The following is a 21,042-nucleotide window of genomic DNA, read 5'->3' on the forward strand; positions in this document are numbered from 1 at the left end:
TAATAAGGTCCCCGGGACAGGGGAATGGGCTAGGAGCGTGGATAAAAATACAGATGGCATCACAACGGGTCAAGTGGTAGGACAGCTGCCTGCAGAGTGGGTGAACCCAGGGGAGGGGGTGTCCTGTGAGGTTCCTGTGGGTGATGGCGGCCCTCTGGTATGTGTGCCCTCTGCAGACTCTGCCCTAGCAAATTTTGAAAAAAAAGGCATTGGTGACATGTGCAACATTGAGAGGTCTAATGTTGGTTTGAATATGTCTGTCAATGATGAACCAAATAATGTGTTAATGGTACATGATGATGTGGTGCCCAAAGGTACAGGTAAACCTGGTAATCAATTAGTGACTGCTGAGTCAGGTACCAGAAATAAGAGGTGGGTTTCCATTCTAAACACTATAGAAATAGGCCCCCTACAGTCTCAGAACAGTACTGCTGAGAAAGTTTTGGGGAAACCTGGGAACCTGAAGCGTGGAGGCAGAAGGGTTGGTAGAAAGACCAACGGGAACCCATTAAGATTTCAGGAGAGGAAGTGCTTATGGAAATGCACTCGGAAGAAAAGTTGGGAAGGTTGCATCAAAGCTCATAGCAGAGTGACAGTAAGGCTTAGAGGGAGACCCCAAAGGAGGCATTGGGTGGAGTTCCCCGTTAGGAGAAGCGAGGTTGGACAGGAGGGTACTTCTGTAAATGGTATCTGGCACAGAGGTGCCAAAAGTAACTTGGGTGTTCCGCCCTCTGGGTCGAAACAAAGGGGGGGGATATGTGGTAGTACGGAATCTCCAATCCTGGAACCGGGTTTTGGGACCAGCCAGCAGTCTGGCTGGATGATTGCACAGGTGGGTCTTGGGTTTAAAACAGAGCCAAGACCATGGTTCTGGGCTCCACCCTCCCGAGGAGTCCAGGCGAGTAAGGGAGAAGAAGTGTGCATGTCTGCACAGGTCGGTCTGTCAGAGTAGACAGAGGGTCCAAGCTTGTGGGCTGAAAGAGAAGCTGTTAAAGAGTGCTGAGGTACTGGGTGTACAGGAACTCGGTTACAGAGCCGAGAGGGCTGCAGCATTAGTCTGAGAAGCAGTGCTGCTAAAGAGAGCCAGGTGGCTTGGTATTTTTGGTTCTACGTACATTATTGCTGTGGAAAGCTGAAACCCCTGTGTGGGCAACTATTTTGTTATCGGACTTTTCTTTCTTTAACCACTTGCCGACCGCCGCACGACGATGTACGTCGACAGAATGGCACGGGCAGGCATAAGGGCTTACATGTACGTCCTTGCCTGCCCGCGGGTCGGGGGCCCGATCGGGCCCCCGCCCGGTGCCTGGGGCGGTCGGTATTCGTTCGGGAGCGATCCCGGACGAGGGGACGGCCATTCATTCATGGCCACCCCCTCGCGATCGCTCCCGACGAATGAAAATGCTCCGTGACATCACTTCCTCTCCTGTAATGTAAACACAGGAGAGGAAGTGATGTAATCTCTCCTCCGTGTCGGTATTTTTCGTTCCGACACCGAGGAGAGAGGATCGGTGAGTTGCACCAACACGACACTACACAGTAGAACATGCCAGGCACACTCACACCCCCCCAATTACCCCTGCCCCCCAGTCACAGTGACACCAATGTCATTTTTTTTTTTTTGCATTGGTGTCATTTGTGACTGTAATAACTGTTAGGGCAGTTAGGGTTAGCCCCCTTTAGTTCTAATGTACCCCCTAACCCCCCCAATAAAGGTTTAACCCCGTGATCACCCCCCGTCGCCAGTGTCACTAAGGCTGGGTTCACATTGCAGCGGTTTATGAGAACGAATGTGATTCGCACCGCACTGCAGTGCAAATCACATCCGATCTCTGTGCGATTCGAGTTCAGCCATACAGATAGTATGGCTGAATTCGCATCGCACCCGCCGCACCCGCCGCAAATTCGCACGGGACCCTTTTTTTGGCCCGCAGCAGAATCGGATCGCATGGGTGTTCACACCATGCGATCCGAGTTTGCAGATCGCACTGCGATATGCGAACTGATCTGGGGGTGTCATTAACATTTCACTGACACTCCCAGCAGTTCGGATAGGGCAGTGTGAACTGCCGCCGGGAGGCATGCGATGCGGGAACCCGCCGCGGATTCGTGGCGTTCCCGCATCGCTCCAGTGTGAACCCAGCCTAATAAGCGATCGTTTTTCTGATCGCTGTATTAGTGTCACAGGTGACGCTAGTTAGGCAGGTAGGTATTTAGGTTCGCTTTTTATAGCGCCAGGGACCCCCATATACTACCACATAAAGCCCCCTGATTGCCCCCTAGTTAACCCTTTCACCAGTGATCACCATATAACTGTTACAGGTGACGCTGGTTGGTTAGTTATTTTTTTTATAGTTTCAGGGCACCCGCCATTTATTACCTAGTCTCACTAGTGTACCCCTAAATTTAGGGGTGTCTACTTTCCAAAATGGGGTCATTTGGGGGGGGGTTTGTGCCATCTTGGCATATTCTGGCCTTCAAAACTGTAACGCCCTTAGAAAGCCTGAAGGCGGTGCTTGGTTTTCGGGGCCCCGTACGCGGCTAGGCTCCCAAAAAGTCCCACATATGTGGTATCCCCGTACTCAGGAGAAGCAGCAGAATTTATTTTGGGGTGTCATTTCACATATGCCCATGGCATGCGTGAGCAATATATCATTTAGTGACAACTTTGTGAAAAAAATAAAAAAAAAAGTTTGTAATTTTCCCGCAACTTGTGGCAAAATATAAAATATTCCATGGACTCAACATGCCTCTCAGCAAATAGCTTGGGGTGTCTACTTTCTAAAATGGGGTCATTTGTGGGGGTTTTGTGCCATCTTGGCATTTTATGGCCTTCAAAACTGTAATAGGTAGTGAGGAGTGAAGTCAAATATTTACGCCCTTAGAAAACCTGAAGGCGGTTCTTGGTTTTCGGGGCCCCGTACGCGGCTAGGCTCCCAAAAAGTCCCACATATGTGGTATCTCCGTACTCAGGAGAAGCAGCAGAATTTATTTTGGGGTGTCATTTCACATATGCCCATAGCATGTGTGAGCAATATATCATTTAGTGACAACTTTGTGAAAAAAAAAAAATATATATTTTTTTGTCATTATTCAATCGCTTGAGGCAAAAAAATAAAATATTCAATGGGCTCAACATGCCACTTATCAATTTCCTTAGGGGGTCTACTTTCCAAAATGGGGTCATTTGGGGGGGTTTTGTACTGCCCTGCCATTTTAGCACCTCAAGAAATGAGATAGGCAGTCGTAAACTAAAAGCTGCGTAAATTCCAGAAAACGTACCTTAGTTTGTAGATGTGACAACTTTTGCGCAAACCAATAAATATACAATTATTTACTTTTTTTTTACCAAAGACATGTGGCTGAATACATTTTGGCCTAAATGTATGACTAAAATTGAGTTTATTGGATTTTTCTAATAACAAAAAGTAGAAAATATCATTTTTTTTCAAAATTTTCGGTCTTTTTTACGTTTATATCGCAAAAAATAAAAATCGCAGAGGCAATCAAATACCATCAAAAGAAAGCTCTATTTGTGGGAAGAAAAGGACGCAAATTTTGTTTGGGTACAACATTGCATGACCGCGCAATTACCAGTTAAAGCAGCGCAGTGCCAAATTGTAAAAAGACCTCTGGTCATTTACCAGCAAAATGGTCCGGTCTGAAAGTGGTTAGTAAAAGTGGGCCTACAAGCCCTTAAAACGGCATATCTGGCGTGGACTCAGCTCACTGGTAAGCTCTACCTTTAAGCTAAAATAACCCCCAAATATTACAGTATATATCATACAATCATTCTATAAACACACACCACATACACTGCATATATCATTTGAGCAAAATATGCTTATAAAATAGTTCACCATTTGCCAATTAAAAAAAAAAAAAAAGAAATGTCCCCGGATTTCATTTTAAAAATCTGGTCACCTTGCTGTAGCATACTTATGACCACTGCACTCTGCACACTTCAATGTGCTTAAAAGGGGCAAGAAACACAAGCACAGGATTGTGTGAAGAAAATCAAATCATTTAATTTACAATAAAATGCAATATCCACTTATAAATGAACTGGCAGTTACAGCAAGTCGGCATAGTAGCATATATTCCTCTTTATCCAGTAGTAGGTTAGAAGAAGCTTCATGTATTTATATTAACCCAAGCAGACTCGGAAAGCTGCAGAAAAGACACAGGGAGCACTTGTGTGTGCAGTGACAGGGGTTAGGCAAAGCTTTTCCAGGTTACCTGTCTCTTTCTCAAGCCAAATTTTGGCAGTGAAAAGGAGAAAAATAAGCAAAAGAAAGGCAAACTAAAAGTCTCCCTAACACAAAGCTGTATGGACTTATAAATTGGATAATGACTGAAAAAAGTACATAGTATCTATGTGAGTGATGAAACATATAAACAATACAGTATATGTAAGGACTGAGGGCCGGTTCCCACTTTTACGATGCCAGACATCGCATGTAATTCGCAGCGCACTGGTGTTCACATTACATGAGATGTCAGATAGTATGGCTGATAGTATGGTTGATATTGCACCGCATTCGGTCCAAACACGCACAGGACCCTTTTTTCTATTCGGACCACAATTGGATCGCATGTGTGTTCACACATATGTGATCCGATTCATGTCTGAACTGTCAGTTCGCAGTGCAATACGCAAGCTGAAATGAGGGTGTCGTTAACATATAATGACACTCCCCAGCAGTTTGCATATGGCAGTGTGAACTGCCGTGCGTGTTGGGTGGGATGCGGGAACCCACAGTGGATTCACAAGGTTCTCGCATCGCACAAGTGCGAACTGGCCCTACACTGCCACATGCAAACTGCTGGGGAGTGTCATTATATGTAAACGACTCCCCCATTTCAGCTTGCGTATCACACTGCGAACTGACATTTCTGACATGAATCGGATCGCATGTGTGTGAACACACATGCGATCTGATTCTGGTCAGAACAGAAAAAAGGGTCCTGTGCGTGTTTGGACCAAATGCGGTGCGATATCAGCCATACTACCTGTATGGCTGATATCACACCACACAGACGTCGCATGTAATGTGAACAGCAGTGCGCTGCGAATTACATGCGGTGTCTGGCATTGCACAAGTGTGAACCAGCCCTAAAGGCAATAATAAAACAAAGTGGGGATGGAGGGAGGGAAACGCAGTACAAACCCCACTCTTCTAAAACACTAAATCATATTAAACCAAAAAGTTTATGGAACAATTTAGGTGGACTATATAAAATCATTACTGTATATACTGTAACATGAGATAAAGACACCAGAAAAGACATTAAAAAGCATCAAAAAACATTAGGAAAAAACTGTAAATATGATATAAATAAAAGCTATAAAAATGGCAATATGTATATAGAAGGACTGAAACCTCCAAACGCATATGACCAGTAGAGGGAGTATGGAACAGAAGCAAATATAAATTAACTTATAACAGGTTCTAGATATTCAGTATTAAAAAGAACCCTCACCAAAAGTTTAATAAATCCCTTTGTAGCGCTGGCTCCTGATGAGCACGTGCTATATGTTTTTTTCTATTTAATATTTCTAAAACCACAGTTGGGTTTTGGGGTTAATTATGCCAAATTATGGTTTCAGTACCAGTCTAGCTGGATTGCACTGGGTTCTCCTTGGCCACAGGTGTCGCTGTCACTACTGGCAAGTGTGAGAATGCAGTTTAGCTAGGCGTATTGAATTCCGTTCTTTCTCAGAACCAGACCAATGGGAGTGTCATCCTGCTGTGCATTCTGGGAGAGGGTATTTAAGGTACTGTCATCACGTGCTTCTGGGTTCCGGTCCAGAAGATTCTTCTGTCTGTTTGGTCCTGGTCCTCCTGAACAGCCTCCATGGCCCTCATGGCCTGGGGTGCGGATCCATCCATTTTTGAGTCTCGGGGCTGGATAGTCCGAGGTGAAGTAACTGAGAGGTGGATTCAAAGGTGGTTCGGTACCGTCTCACCCAAGGAGAGGCCCAGCAACTGGAGAAGCCCCCAGGGGAGGAATCTTTGGGAGGAGGCTATGCATAAGGCTGGCTCCTCCGAAAGAACCTGGAGGCTCAGTTGAAGGACACTAAATGGATCTACACTCATATGGTATCGCCGGACCAGCTGCAAGATACTGGTACCGTATGTTAGTTCTCTAAATTTACCTACGTTCCTCAGTTACATCCAAGTCTGTGGCAGAGACTTTGTTGAAGCGTTCTACATTCAAGTCTGTGGTAGAGTCTTTGTTCAAGTGTTCTACATTCAAGTCTGTGGCAGAGACTTTGTTCTACTTAAAGCGGAGGTCCACCCTAAAATAGACCTCCGCTCATCGGAATCCCCCCCCCTCCGGCGCCACAATCGGCACCTTTCAGGGGGGAGGGGGGTGCAGTTACCTGGATAATCCAGGTAACTGCACCCACTTCCGGGCTAGCTCTCTGCAGAAAGGGGCGTACGTTACGCCCCTTTCCGCAAGCGCCCGCCCCCTTCAGCAAGTGCCCCGCTGCCTGCTGGGAAACACACAGCTCCCAGAGGCAGCGGGGACCGTCCGGATTGCGCCGCGCGGCTCGCGCATGCGCAGTAGGGAACCGGGAAATGAAGCCGAAAGGCTCCATTTCCTGATTCCCATACCCAAGATGGCGGCGGCAGGACCCGATAGACGAGCGAGCGATCGGCTTCGGGTGCCGACATCGCGGGCGCGCTGGACAGGTAAGTGTCACTATTTAAAAGTCAGCAGCTGCAGTATTTGTAGCTGCTGGCTTTTAAAAAAAAAAAAAAAACGCGGAGTCCCGGTGGACTCCCGCTTTAAACACTCTATTGGCTGCTAGGCCTAGTGAGAGGAGGTTTATCCATTAGTGGTGAGAATCCAGTTGTGAAACGGTAATTCTCTGGATTTCTATTGTGAGAAATTTACTATTTCTGCAGTTTCAAAAAAAGTACCTGAACTTCCTTCCTAACCCTCTACCCTTCAATTAAGAGACTGTGTTATCTTTTGAATAAAAATCCCAAAAATAGGACCCAGTGTCAGTTTCTGCAGTTGTTAGGGCCATCTACCACAGGAAACCCCTAGACGCATACGAGGCCAAGAAGGTAACGGTAAGCCTAATGTCAACGCAGCAGGTGCTCTGGAAGCAATATGAGCTGAGCTGCCTGACAGAATGACTTTAGTGCTCCTGCTGGGAATTTTGAGACTGAATGGCTCCACAGTCCCTGGAGTTACAAAGTTAAGCGAGAGTGAAAACTCTTACCTAAAGAGTATTCATATTGTTGAATGTCTATAGCAAGGGGTAGGCAACCTCTCATAGGTTGAAATCTACGTGGACAACAGCAAAGATCCCCGAGGGGGAGGCGGTCTCTACTATGCGGCGCCTTCCTTTAAAAAAATAAAAAAATACCAAGCTCCCAATAAAAAGACAGCATCACAGTATTGTCCTCCGATCCCTTCACACCCCCCCACACTGTAGTGTCCTCTGCCCCCCCCCCAATGTTGTGTCCTCTGCCCCCTTCACATCACCCCCCCACTGTAGTGTCCTCTGCCCCCCTACCCCCTCACAGTGTCCTCTCCCCCCTACACATCACCCCCTCCCACATGTAGTGTTCTCTGCCCCCACAGTAGTGTTCTGTACTCCCCACAATGCAATGTCCTCTTCCCCTTCAATCACACCCCACTGTAGTGTCCTCTGTCACCTCCCCCCACAGTAGTTTCCTGTACCCCCAATGCTGTGTCCTCTGCCCTTTCAATCATCTCCCATGTATTGTCTTCTGCCCCCCTTCTCCTGCAGTAGTGTTCTGTACTCCCCACACCGCAGTGTCCTTTGCCCCCTTCATATCACCCCCCACTGTAGTGTCCTGTACCCCCCAATGCTGTGTCTTCTGCCCTTTCACATTATCCCCCCTGTATTGTCCTCTGCCCCCCTTCCCCCACAGTAGTGTTCTGTAATCCCCACAACGCAGTGTCCTCTACCTCCTTTAAACCCCCCCCCCCCCCCACTGTAGTGTCCTCTGTCTCCTCCCCCTACAGTAGTGTCCTCTGCCCCTTCACATCATCTCCCCCCATTGTAGTGTCCTCTGCCCCCCTCCCCCCACACAGTGTCCTCTGTCCTCTTCACATTATACCCCGTAGTGTCCTCTGCCCTCTCCCCTCACAGTAGTGTTCTGTACCCCCCACAACATAGTGTCCTCTGCCCCTTCACCTCACCCCCCCCCATTGCAGTGTCCTCTGCCCCCTCACATCATCCCCCTGTAGTTTCCTCTGCCCCCCGCAATAGTGTCCTGTACACCGCAATGCTGTGTCCTTTGCCCCCTCTACATCACCCCCCCATTGCAGTGTCCTTTGCCCCTTTCCTCTCCCCAGTAGTGTCCTGTACTCAGTGTCGTCTGACCCCCTACACATCAAGCCCCCCATAGTGTCTTCTGTTTCCCCTCCAACAGTGTACCCCCACCCCCCCCCCCCCCCCCCCATACACACAAGGCCATGTAGGTAAAACTTACCTGCCATTGTGTGTCTTCATCTGGCTGGAGATCAGGTGATAGCATAGTGCTGGGTAGAAGGCGGGAGCAGAAGCTGCTGGTGTTCATAATAGCAAGCTAGTGATTGCTTGCTAGGACCGCCTAGCAACTAATCACTAAGAAGCTCCTGCCCTTCGCCCTCCATCCAGCTCCTTCCTCCTTCTCTCCACTGTGCACCTAACGGGAAGAGTGGCAGTGCTCATGACTCACCCATCACCCTCTTTCCCCCTCCCCGCCGAGTTTGACAGGTCAACCCATGGTGTATAGCCTGGCCATGGGTTTACTTTAATAGATCACTGGAATATGAGTTTTTGTAGATAACATCTTATTTCCTGGTTTCTTACACTATATATTAATGGGTTGATTAGTGGGGTAAGTGTAGTATACAATAAGGATATTAATTTGACATCACCAAGGTTGTTTTCCCCAGCTGGAACCATATATATGGCTATTAATGTCCCATAATACGTGCAGACAGTAACCAGATGGGAACTGCATGTTGAAAAAGCTTTTTGTCTTCCTGTTGAGGAAGTAATTTTTAAAATGGCGAAAAATATACACATGTAAGATATGAAGATTAACACAAAGGGCAAAAAGATGACTAATATGGCAAATGCAAAGTCCTCCCACATTACAACCATGACATCTGAAGTTGAAATCTGTAGGATAGGAGAAATATCACAGAAGAAATGGTTAATGATGTTGGAACCACAGAACTTCAGCTGGAACAAAAAAGCAATTTCACTTGGAATTAGAATAAAACCAGTAGCCCAAGAGCAGAAGATCAAGCTGAAACACATTCTATAGTCCATCAATGTAGAATAGCGCAGTGGCTGACAAATGGCCAAATATCGGTCAAATGACATTGTTGTAAGAATTAAAGATTGGGTGAAAATTGCAAGGCTATGAAAATAATATTGAATAAAGCAGCCCTGGGGAGATATCACACCACCTTCTTGCAATACGATATATAACATTTTAGGTATAATGTTGGTTGTAAATAACAGGTCTGCCAAAGCCAAGTGTTTGAGAAAAATGTACATGGGAACGTGAAGCAGGTGATTTATAGACACCAGAAAAATAATCAGAACATTTAAAAATAAAATGGCAATATAAACAAGAAGGACAATGTTAAATAGTAGAATGTTAATGATGTAGGTATTTTTAAAACCAAGTAGCAGAAAAATTGTGACTTCAGTCTCGTTGAGTTTACACATTCTTGAAGGAAAGTGAAGATACTATTAAACTGAAAGAGATGCACATATAAGACTGAACATCTAAAATGTCAATTAAATTAGTGCACTAGATAACGGAAAATTGCATCATACTTACCATAAGTTTCCTTTCCTGGTGCCTATCTATGGCAGCATACATGTGATAGAGCTCAGCCTCAACTCCTTCTTCAGGACTAGTGAATAGCATAAATTAAAGGCATAGCCCCTCCCCCAAAATTCTTCATAATATAGAATACCGAGGGTGGGAGTTTATGCTGCCATGGATAGGCACCAGGAAAGGAAAATTACGGTAAATATGATGCAATTTTCCTTTTCCTGGTGCCTCCATGGCAGCATACATGTGACAACTAACTAGCTCACACAGGTGGGTTTAATGCTTTAACAAAAAAAATTAGACAGACATAGCGGCATGAATCGCTTTTCTCTCAAACTCTACTGTTGTAAGAGCCCCAGGATCAATACGGTAGCGTTTAAGGAACGTGTGCCGAGAAGACCAAGTGGCCGCCCTGCATACTGTTTCAAGAGAAACATTTGCCCTCGCTGCCCAAGATGCTAATACCGCTCTCGTTGACTGAACATTCACCTGAGCCAGAGGTTTCCAAGTTCTTCACCCTGTAAACTTTTTGTATTAACTTGACAACCCAGGAAGCCAAGGTTCTGGGGGAAGCTTCCCTTCCTCTATTTTTGCCCCAAGGGATGATGAAAAGTCTTTTAGAGTTCCTAAATTTAGCTGTGGCTTCCAGGTAGGCCCTGAGGACCTTGGAGATATCTAACTCTTGACAGGAGCTTGATTCTGTATCAGAAAAGACTGGCAATGCTCATGGTTTCCAATAGATGAGCCGATGTGGTCACTTTAGGTGTGAACCCCCGGAGAGGGTGAAGCTCTACCCCTGTCTGGAAAAAAGGAAATATGTTCATCTCCCACGCCTAGGGAGTGAAGTTCCAAAATCCTCCTGCCAGATGTGATAGCCAGGAGAAAGGTTGTTTTCAAGGTTAGATTCCAAACTGAGATTTCATCTACTGGTGCGAATGGGTGAGTGGTCCCATTTCGGAAAGGAGCACCTGGTTGGAGGGCGCATCTTCAGTACACTCCTAAGGAATGTAACCACTAGATTTCTGACACTTGTACTTTAAGGGAGCTCTGGCTGAGACCCAAATCGAGACCATTTTGAAGAAAACTCAAAATATCAGCAGTGGCAGGAGAGACTGGATCAAACCTCTTTCCCGTGACATAAGATAAGAACTTGTCCCAAATCTTTGCATATATTGCGTTGGTTGTTGGCTTTCGAGCTTAAAGCAGGGTGGATATGACTTCTTTGGAACATCCTAACAATTCGAACCTCCTCCTTTCAACCTCCATATTCAAAGATCCAGTTTTTGTGGATCTGGATGGATTAGCCTGCCCTGGGTCAACAACTGCAGGAAGGGGGAATTTTGATAGGAGGATTCACACTGAGGTGCATGGCTAGGGGAAACCAAGGTCTCTTCAGCCAATAAGGTAATACTGCTAGTATTTGGACTAATTCCCTTAGGAGTCTGAGGAGAAACTTCGAGATAAATGGACAAGGAGTAAAAGCGTAAGCCATTTTGAAGTTCCAAGGACACAATAATACTTCTACTCCCTCCACTTGACGGTGTAGAAGGCAGAAGAAGAATCTCCTGAGCTTGGTATTCTCCTGGGTAGCAAAGATGTCCACCTGTGGGGTCTGCCAAATATAGGAAATCTGGTTGAACACATGGGGGTGCAGTGACCACTCGTTTTTGTCCCCAAATCTCCTCAATAAGATGTCTGCCTCTGTGTTCATTTTGTGTGGGAAATATATTGTTCTGAGGTCTACCTGGACCTTTCGGAAGCGAGATAAAACATTTCTTGTTCTCCGGACCTTCCTGTCCTGAAGAAGCTAACCATATTTCCCCCTTGTTACTTGGGAAACTGCTTTATCCAGTTTCTTGCTGAAGAGGGATTTGCCATCAAAAAGAATGTTGCACCAATTTTGTTTTGATGCAAAATCAGCTGTCCATGGTTTCAGCCATAGGGCCCTTTTTGCCATGACCAAATGTAGCATTGAGTTAGCTGAACAGCGGAGCATGTCAATGGCTGCTTCATCCACAAAATCCGCCACCAACGTAAGCTCCTCCAGAGCTTTGATTATATTGTCCCTGGGGATATCTTGGCAGAAGGCTGCTTCTATGTTTTCTGTTATAGTGTTGGAAACAGACGTTGCAATGGCAGGCCTGCAAGCTGCTCCTGCAGCTAGATAGCTCCACTTGAGATTCATATTAATTCATATGTCCAGGGGATAATTGAATGATTTAGAATCCTCCATCAGTAAGGTCACGTTCTTTGCCAGCCGTACAACTGCTGCATCGACCACAGGCATTGAACTTAAAGACTGTGTATCCGTATCTGCTAAAGGATACAACTTGGACAGGTGGGCTAAGGAAAACTTTTTGTCAGTTTTATTCCATTCATGCTCTATAATTTCCTTGATTTCTCCCATTAACGGGAAAAAAACTTGTTTTCTTTTAAGGAAAGGGAAATAGGTTTTTGACTTCTGAGGTGGTTCTTCTGGGTCCTCCCAACCAATAGCATTTTTCACCACGTCCACAAATGGCTGGACCAAGGAAAAATTGAAAGCAGATGGTTCAGTTTCCTCTGAAGACTCTCCAAAAGGATCTTCAGGGGAAGAGTGTCTGTCTGTGCTTCCTGAAGTAGGTAGCGGGTTACTGCCCGAAGGACCCAGTGTGTCAGGTCTAGGCCTTCTGCCTGAACAGCCTGAGAAGCTGAATGGGCAGGAATTATGGCCGCCAGTTCTGAGGAAGAATCTTTCATGGTCTGTTTGAGCAGATCAACCACCTGAGACAGTCCTTATAGATCAATTCATCAGGGAGTGGTACAGCGCCACATGCCCAGCACTTCTTGCTTGACCCTTGAGACGGGAGTGAAGGAGAGTGACGGCTTTGAGACCCAGATCTCCTGGAAGACTTATGACATGAAGAGCGTGACTCTCACTCAGGACTGTCGTCATTGTCATAGCGTCTTGAAGACATTCTGGACTGCTTTGCGGGAGCAGTGCTGAAACAAACAGGGTTTGTTTGTAAGTGGCGTGCTTTTTTTATTTTTTTATACTCACATAAAGATGGTCCCATACCTTTTTAGACACAAGAGGATCTTGACTGCGAGACGAATGGCTCATGGTGAAATGGGCAGGAGGATCAGCTGCAGGGAGACGGAGTAAGAAAAAAAGGATAGCACCCACTGGGGAGAACTAGCAGAATAAGTGACTGAAGTGTAAGAGAAAAAATAAATGACACATACCTGTTTGCTGAAATGTCTTTTAGCTGCAGGGCACACACTGGCTATGTGGAGCAGTCCTGAGCCCAAAAAGGAGCCAAACTTTTAAAGGAAGAGGGGGTGGGAAAACCTAATTAACAAACCCAACCCCCTCCTGGCAACAATTACCAACCTACAGCGATCTTTCCCCAAAGAAAGAAGGCAGACGAAGCTTTACCGCCCTATGCGCCTGCATGCACACTAGCGGCAGCAGAAGACTTCAATGTTAATTGTGGTATACACTGTGTTCCGGGCTGCACCTGTGCACTGATCCCCCGGGGCACCCCATGCTACACCAGGAAATTTTCCTCTCCTTCCCCCTCTCCCCACTGCTCGAACAACAATTGGGGGGAGGGAATCAACAAACTGGAGGACACGGTAAGAGCTCCCGATCACCCCGAAACCAAAACCAGGGTGGATAGCACCCTTTCCCGTGATTTGGACCCTAGAAAAAGACCGAGCAGAATGCCCGGGCCGCGCATGCACGGACTGGGTTTAAATGTCTTAAAGGGGACAAAAATTACTCTTACACATATATATATATTCCCCTTTTTTTTCCTTTTAAACAAAAAAAGCTCTATTACCTAACTTTCTAACCTGACCAAGGAAACAAAGAAGCTGATCCTCCTACTGCATCCACCAACATTCGTTTGTGCTTGAAGCACCAGCAGACTGCGTTCCTGTGGGAAACTCTGCAAGATCTCAAAAGATCTACAGAAGGGGTTCCCAGTCTTATTAGCGCTAATAGCGGCCCAAGAACAGGGACTGCGCATGGGAGAGGCTGAGCCAAGCGGACGTTGCTGACGGCAGTGGTATGGAGGTACTGCTAATCTTTACCAGAGGTATGAGGGGAAAAAAGGAGAATGTTTGGGGAGGGGCTATGCCTTTAATTTATGCTATCTACTAGTCCTGAGTCAAGGTGGAGCTCTATCACATGTATGCTGCCATGGAGGCACCAGGAAAATAGAAAATTGTATCATACTTACCGTAATTTTCCTTTTCTGGTGCCTATCCATGGCAGCATACCTGTGATAAGCTCCACCCTGACTCCTCCCTTCAGGATAGTGAATAAATTATAAAAGTGACAACCATACCATACCCCCTATAGCATTCTCCTATTCTACTGAATACCAAGGGAGGGCATGTATGCTGCCATGGATAGGCACCAGAAAAGGAAAATGATGGTAAGTATGATACAATTTTCAATTTTCCTGGTGCCTCCATGGCAGCATACCTGTGATAAAATAGATAGCTAACAACTGGGTGGGTAATACTCATAAAGAAAAATGTATTAAGGAAACGAAAGAGCTGACTCAATTGCCCTTCTTCCGAACTCCACCGAAGTGAGTGCCCCTGGATCAATCCTGTAATGGCGCATGAATGTGTTTGGAGATGACCAAGTGGCCGCTTTGCAAATAGTCTCTAGAGAGACATTAGCCCTTGCTGCCCAAGATGAAGAGACTGCCCTCATTGAGTGGGCTTTTACCACCAGAGGATCCATCCCTCTATCCCTATACGCTTTTTGGATTAGCTTAAAAATCAAGGAGGCGATAGTTAGATAGATACAGCTTCTTTCCCTCCATTCCTTCCACAAGGAAGTATGAACAATTTGTTTGATGTTCTAAAGGGGGCTGTAGCCTGTAGGTAACATCTTAGAACTCTGGAAATGTCCAATTCTTGCAGTGAACCTGAGAGCGGATCCGTAAAGGCTTCTGAGAGAGTGGATCGACAAGAAACTTTAGGGACAAAACCCTGTACTGTACATAGCTCCACCCTATCCGGGAAGAAAAATATGTGCTCATCTGCCCCCAAGGCTTGTAATTCTGAGGCCCTCTTCCCTGAAGTCACTGCAATTAAAAAGGTGTGACGGACTGGGGTTTATATGGTCACAAAACAGACACCCCAAAGCAAAGTACATATTCATTTTTTTTTATATTTCTAAACATCTCCCTTCTATTCTATTAATAACCAGTAGATGGCAGAGAAGGTACACAAACAGAGTCTATATAAGGCCACACACCATGTGACTGGAAATTAAACTACTTCCAGCCATAAAGTCAGTGGTCATATCTCATGCTGTTTGTGTGATTCTTTGCAGGTATGTACTCTAAATTGTTCCTAATCTGTATTAACCTGTGATAGAAAGATTCCTAAATATCTTGAGCAGATGCAGAAAAAGTCTCAGCAGATTTTATGCTATAGTTTTGCTGTAATTAGAAGTTTAGAACAGCATGTGTCAGAAACAAGTGAAAAGTGCATAAGAACATGAAAATACTGCATTAGTCAGAACAAATGTCTATGATAAACACTAAACCTTTCTAAATAGGTATATTTAAACCCGATTTATTGAAAATGGCATAGATTTATAGAAGCACATGTTTTCTGTTATTTAATATAGAAAAACCTATTGTATGTAAAGCTTATGTATTGCATCATACAGACATGCAATGTGCACCATCTAGTGGTTAAAAAAGAGTACTACCATGAAAATATTTGTATTAAAGCAATGCATTGCTAGAATGATTATTGCACACTTAAAGTGTACCAGAGAGATAAAGATAATTATTTATAACACTGAATAACAGGGATTATATTATTAAATTTAGTAATGTTCATTGTTGTAACTACGTTTTAAAATACTTTAGTTAAAATCGGTATTAATAATAATTAAACTACTTCCAGCCATAAAGTCAGTGGTCATATCTCATGCTGTTTGTGTGATTCTTTGCAGTCCACACCAAGCTGATCACCTTATTTCATCGCGTCTACAATCATCGGCTCTCTTAATTCACATTTTGAGGCCAGTAACAAAGGCAGTCTTGAGCGTCAGGTTCCATAGAGAAGAGCATTCTATTGGGGTGAAAGGCTGAGACATCAGACAGTCCAGGGCAAAGGGCAGATCCCAAGTTGGAAAAGAAAGCTTTATCAGTGGCTGGATCTTTTTGACTGCCCTGAAGAATTGAATGAGGAGCAAGTCCTCTGCCCATCTTTTTTGGGTAGCTGCCAAAATAGCAGCCACATGTACCTTCAGTGTACTTAGTCTCAGACCAAGGTCCAGGCCAGCCTGCAAAAAATCCAAGAGGAGTGCAGTGGAAGGAATTGTGGGATCCAAGCACTTGTCAGCCGCAAACAGTTTGAACTTATTCCAGACCTTTGAGTACACATAATTTGTGTAGGGTTTTCCAGCTTTCAAAAGAGTTGAAATAACATTTTAAGAGCAACCTAAAGATTGGAATTTCTTCCTTTCAACATCCAAACATGCAGGTTCAATTTGGGAGGAACTGGATGCACAAATCTCCCTTGAGAGAGAAGCTGAGGTAGCATTGGAATTTTGAGAGGGAGACAAGTAGTGAGGCATATTGCCCAGGGGAACCAAGGCCTCCTCAGCCAGTATGCCACCACTCTGACTGGCTCTTTCATCAACCTGAGCAGAAACCTCAAGATTAGGGGTGGGGGGGGGAAGAATAGGCTGTTTTGCATTGCCACGGGCATGAGAAGGCATCTACCGCCTCTGCCAGAGGAATGAAGCTTGGCAGTTTGGCATTCACTGGTGAGGCAAAAGTAAAGGGATGCCCGTTGGTTTCCCTTCCCTATCGTTGGATATACGACACTGCTGCCCCTCGAACTTGCATCAGTGGTAAGGATGGTCCAGGAAGGGCACTGAAGGAGATGAGGTCTTGAGATCAAGTACTTCTTCGACCACCAGAGGAGACCCCTCCTCATGGAAACTGAGATAGAAATTCGCTGACATAGTGACTACCTCTTCCACTGTGCCAGGAAGCCCACTTGAAAAACCCTCAGGTGCCAATGAGCCCAGGGTAGCATCGGGATACAGGATGACATTGTCCCAATTAGACTCAGACAGTTTGACTCTGAAAATGTGAGAGAGTGACCTGATGTGACACATCTTTTGGGAAATAGCTGCTACCTTCTGGGGTGGAAGAGACAAACTGTTCCGGCTGAGGTGTTGAAAAGAGCACCGAGGTAGACCATTGACTGGGTTGGGGTTAGGAGACTTTTTTCCCCATTCACCAGCCACCTAAATTCCTTCAGGGGGGACAGGAGGACCTCTCTGTGATCCAGAAGCTGATCTGGGTTGGGGGCTAGCAAAAGGATGTCGTCCAAAAAGTTGAAAACTCGCAGACCTCTCTCCCTGAGGAGCACCAGGACTGTGATCAGTACCTTCAAAAATATCCTTGGGGATGTGCACAGGCTGAAGGGAAGGCACTGGAACTGGAGGTGCATGTAGCCAACCGCCATCCTTAGAAACTTCTGCAAGGCAGGGAGAATGGGTACGTGGAAATAGGCGTTTTTGAAGGTCCACCAAGATCATCCAGTCTCCCGGCTGGACCACCTGGATGATAGTTTGTAAGGACTCCAGTTTGAAGGAGTCTAATTGAATGAAATGATTTAGTCGCTTCAAATCCACCATTCTTTTTGGGGACAAGAAAAAGAGGAGAATAGAATCCTGTGAATCTCTCGGAGGGAGGGACAGGGACTACTGCTTGATGAACTTGCAGCAGGTGAATACATTTCTGTAGGGCCTCTGCCTTCTGAGCAGATACGGGCAGTTTTGTTAGAACAAATGAGTCTTGTGGGGGATGATCTAAGAATGTCCAGAAATGCCCAAAACGGACGGTGGATACATCCCAAATATCCTTGTAGCGGCTGGACCAGACCTCGGAAAACCTTTTCAACCTGGCCCCGACAAGAGGAACTTGGAGTGGCCTTATTTCAAAAGAACTCCGCCCACTCCTGGGGGTTGGGGAGACTCCTCTGCTTGTTTGACTTAAAGAAATTAGCTTGGGTACTTCTCCAATTCTTCTCAGGATCTCTATTGTGACGGAACTGTGAGAAGTTCCTGTTCCTGGAGGATTGAAATTTAGAGGAATAAACTCGAGAGCACCTAACCCTCCTATCATGGGGAAGTAATCCTGATTTTCCACCAGTCACTTGAGAGATTGCCTTCTCAAGCCTGTCCCCAAATAAGGCCTTCCCATCAAAATGGATATTGCACCAATTTTGCTTAGAGGCTGCATCGGCAGCCCATGGCTTCACCCACAGAGCCCATTTGGCCATAATTGTATACAACATGGCTCTAGCTGAATACCCAACTAGTGATGGAGGAACTTACGACGGGACGTTTCGCGAACGCGGACCGCGAACGCGGGCGATAGTTTGCGAACCGTAACGTTCGCGGCGGGCCCCATTGACTTCAATGGGAGGCAAACTTTGCAAACCTACAGGTCAAATTTGCAGCCACAAAATAATTACTAGCTGTGCAAACATAGTCCCACCACATGGCCAATGACATAACACATGTATGAGGTGAATCTGGGATCGACAACTACAAGCATTCTTTTTTTATATGTGAAATTGTTGTGACAATTCAGGACTGTGGAGCGCATGAAGGCAATGGAGGAGAGGGAAGGTCAGGGTAGGCAAAGAAGAGGGTAGAGGAGATGATCCCCAGCAGCGTAACATACAGCAATGACACCTGCACCGTGATAGTCATCTGACACCAGCACCGTGATAGAGAGCACTGACATCAGCAGCGTGACATACAGCAATGACACCTGCACCGTGATAGAGTGATCTGACACCAGCACCGTGATAGAGAGCACTGACATCAGCAGCGTGACATAAAGCACTAACACAAGCAACGTGATATACAGCACTGACAGCAGCACCATGATAGAGAGCACTGACATCAGCAGCGTGACATACAGCAATGACACCTGCACCGTGATAGAGTGATCTGACACCAGCACCGTGATAGAGAGCACTGACATCAGCAACGGGACATAAAGCACTAACACCAGCACCGTGATATACAGCACTGACAGCAGCACCATGATATACAGCACTGACAGCAGCACCGTAATAGAGAGCACTGACATCAGCAGCGTGACATACAGCAATGACACCTGCACCGTGATATACAGCACTGACACCAGCACCGTGATAGAGAGCACTGACATCAGCGGCGTGACATAAAGCACTAACACCAGCACCGTGATACACAGCACTGACAGCAGCACCATGATAGAGAGCACTGACATCAGCAGCGTGACATAAAGCACTAACACCAGCACCGTGATATACAGCACTGACAGCAACACCATGATAGAGAGCACTGACATCAGCAGCGTGACATAAAGCACTAACACCAGCACCGTGATATACAGAACTGACACCAGCACCGTGATAGAGAGCACTGACATCAGCAGCGTAACATAAAGCACTCACACCAGCACCGTGATATACAGCACTGACACCAGCACCGTAAGCAGCCCCGGGAGGAAGTCAGCATAGCACAGGGATGGTGGGAGCCCCTCATAATGAGCATAGCACAGGGATGGTGGGAGCCCCTCATAATGAGCATAGCACAGGGATGGTGGGACCCCCTCTTAATATGCACAGCAGAGGTACAGCCCCAGGAGGAAGTCAGCACAGCACAGGGATAGTGGGAGCCCCTCATAATAAGCAGCCCCAGGAGGATGTCAGCATAGCACAGAGATGGTGGGAGCCCCTCATAATAAGGAGCCCCAGGAGGAAGTCAGCACAGCACAGGGATGGTGGGAGCCCCTCATAATAAGCAGCCCCAGGAGGATGTCAGCATAGCACAGGGATGGTGGGAGCCCCTCATAATAAGCAGCCCCAGGAGGAAGTCAGCACAGCACATGGATGGTGGGAGCCCCTCATAATGAGCATAGCACAGGGATGGTGGGAGCCCCTCATAATATGCCCAGCAGAGGTACAGCCCCAGGAGGAAGTCAGCACAGCACAGGGATGGTGGGAGCCCCTCATAATAAGCAGCCCCAGTAGAAATATGACACGGCTCAACCTCTTCAAACAGGAGGGTACGGGCATATAGTACGGTGTGCTTTTTTTGGACAAGGAAGTGAGCCAAATGAAGAAAGAAGGTCTGTGTGCTCGATTAAAAAAATTGTTTATAGACATATACATGGTCTACTGGTCACATGTGTTGAATTCCTCTGAGATCCATGCCTCATTAATTTTTAGAAATGTGAGGTAGTTAACACTGTCGTGAGCTAGTCCCCCCTGCTGCGCTGAACGTCCTTTCGGACAGGACACTGGACGAGGGGCAAGCCAACAGTTCGATTGCAAATTGGGCAAGCTCTGGCCAGAGGTCAAGCCTGCCCACCCAGTAGTCCAGGGGTTCATCACTCCTCAGAGCATCCATATCGGCCGTTAACCCGATGTAGTCGGACACCTGACGGTCTAGGCGTTCCCTGATGCTGGATCCGGATGACACCTGTCGATGGGTCGGCTGAAAGAATGACCTCATATCCGAAGTCACCAACACATCTTCAAACCGACCTCTTCTTGCAGGCGCTGTTGGATTGGTACCCGCAACTCCTTCTCTGGGATTGGGAATTGCTCCTCTGCCAGCGCACGCAAAAGCAGAATGCAGCATTTCTCGAAGCAAGGCCTGGAAGTGCTCCATTCTGACAGCCCTCTGTGACGGCGGTAACATTTCCGCCATTTTAGGTTTGTACCGGGTCTAACTACGTTGCCACCCAGTACTGGTCCTTGACCCTTATGCTTTTTATATTGGGGTCCCTATTAAAACACTGGAGCATGAAGGCCCCCATTTGCACTAAACTGGAAGCGGTGTGGTGGCCTGGCTCCTGCTCATCATCCAGGATAATGTCGTCCTCTTCATTCTCCTCTCCCCATCCACGCACAACAACAGGGATACCAGAAAGGTTTAAAGCATGCTCTTCTTGCTCCTCCTCATCCGCCCCGGCACCATCCTCCTCTGACTCCTCTTCAGACTCCTGTTGTTCACTTGTCTCAGATAGAGTAGCCCCCCCCTGGGAATTCATCCAGCATTGCAACTTCCTCATCTTCCCGCTCCTGCTCCTCCACAGCTTGATCAATGACACGACGCAATGCACGCTCCATAAAGAAGGCATAAGGTACCATGTCACCGATGGCGCCATGG

The 21,042-nt window shown here is 46.5% G+C and overlaps 1 protein-coding gene across 1 annotated transcript; it reads right to left on the reverse strand.

The window, feature by feature from the left end:
- Positions 1–8,794: 8,794 nt before the first annotated feature.
- On the reverse strand, positions 8,795–9,718 carry LOC143942240 (olfactory receptor 10A3-like). Its single transcript, XM_077463488.1, has one exon. The coding sequence runs from the start codon at positions 9,716–9,718 to the stop codon at positions 8,795–8,797; it is 924 nt and encodes a 307-aa protein (XP_077319614.1).
- Positions 9,719–21,042: the final 11,324 nt, after the last annotated feature.

The sequence above is a fragment of the Lithobates pipiens genome, unplaced genomic scaffold (genome assembly GCF_037356315.1).
Source record: "Lithobates pipiens isolate NorthernLeopardFrog02 unplaced genomic scaffold, aLitPip1_a1.2 Scaffold_30, whole genome shotgun sequence".
In the NCBI taxonomy this organism is placed as follows: Eukaryota; Metazoa; Chordata; class Amphibia; order Anura; family Ranidae; genus Lithobates; species Lithobates pipiens.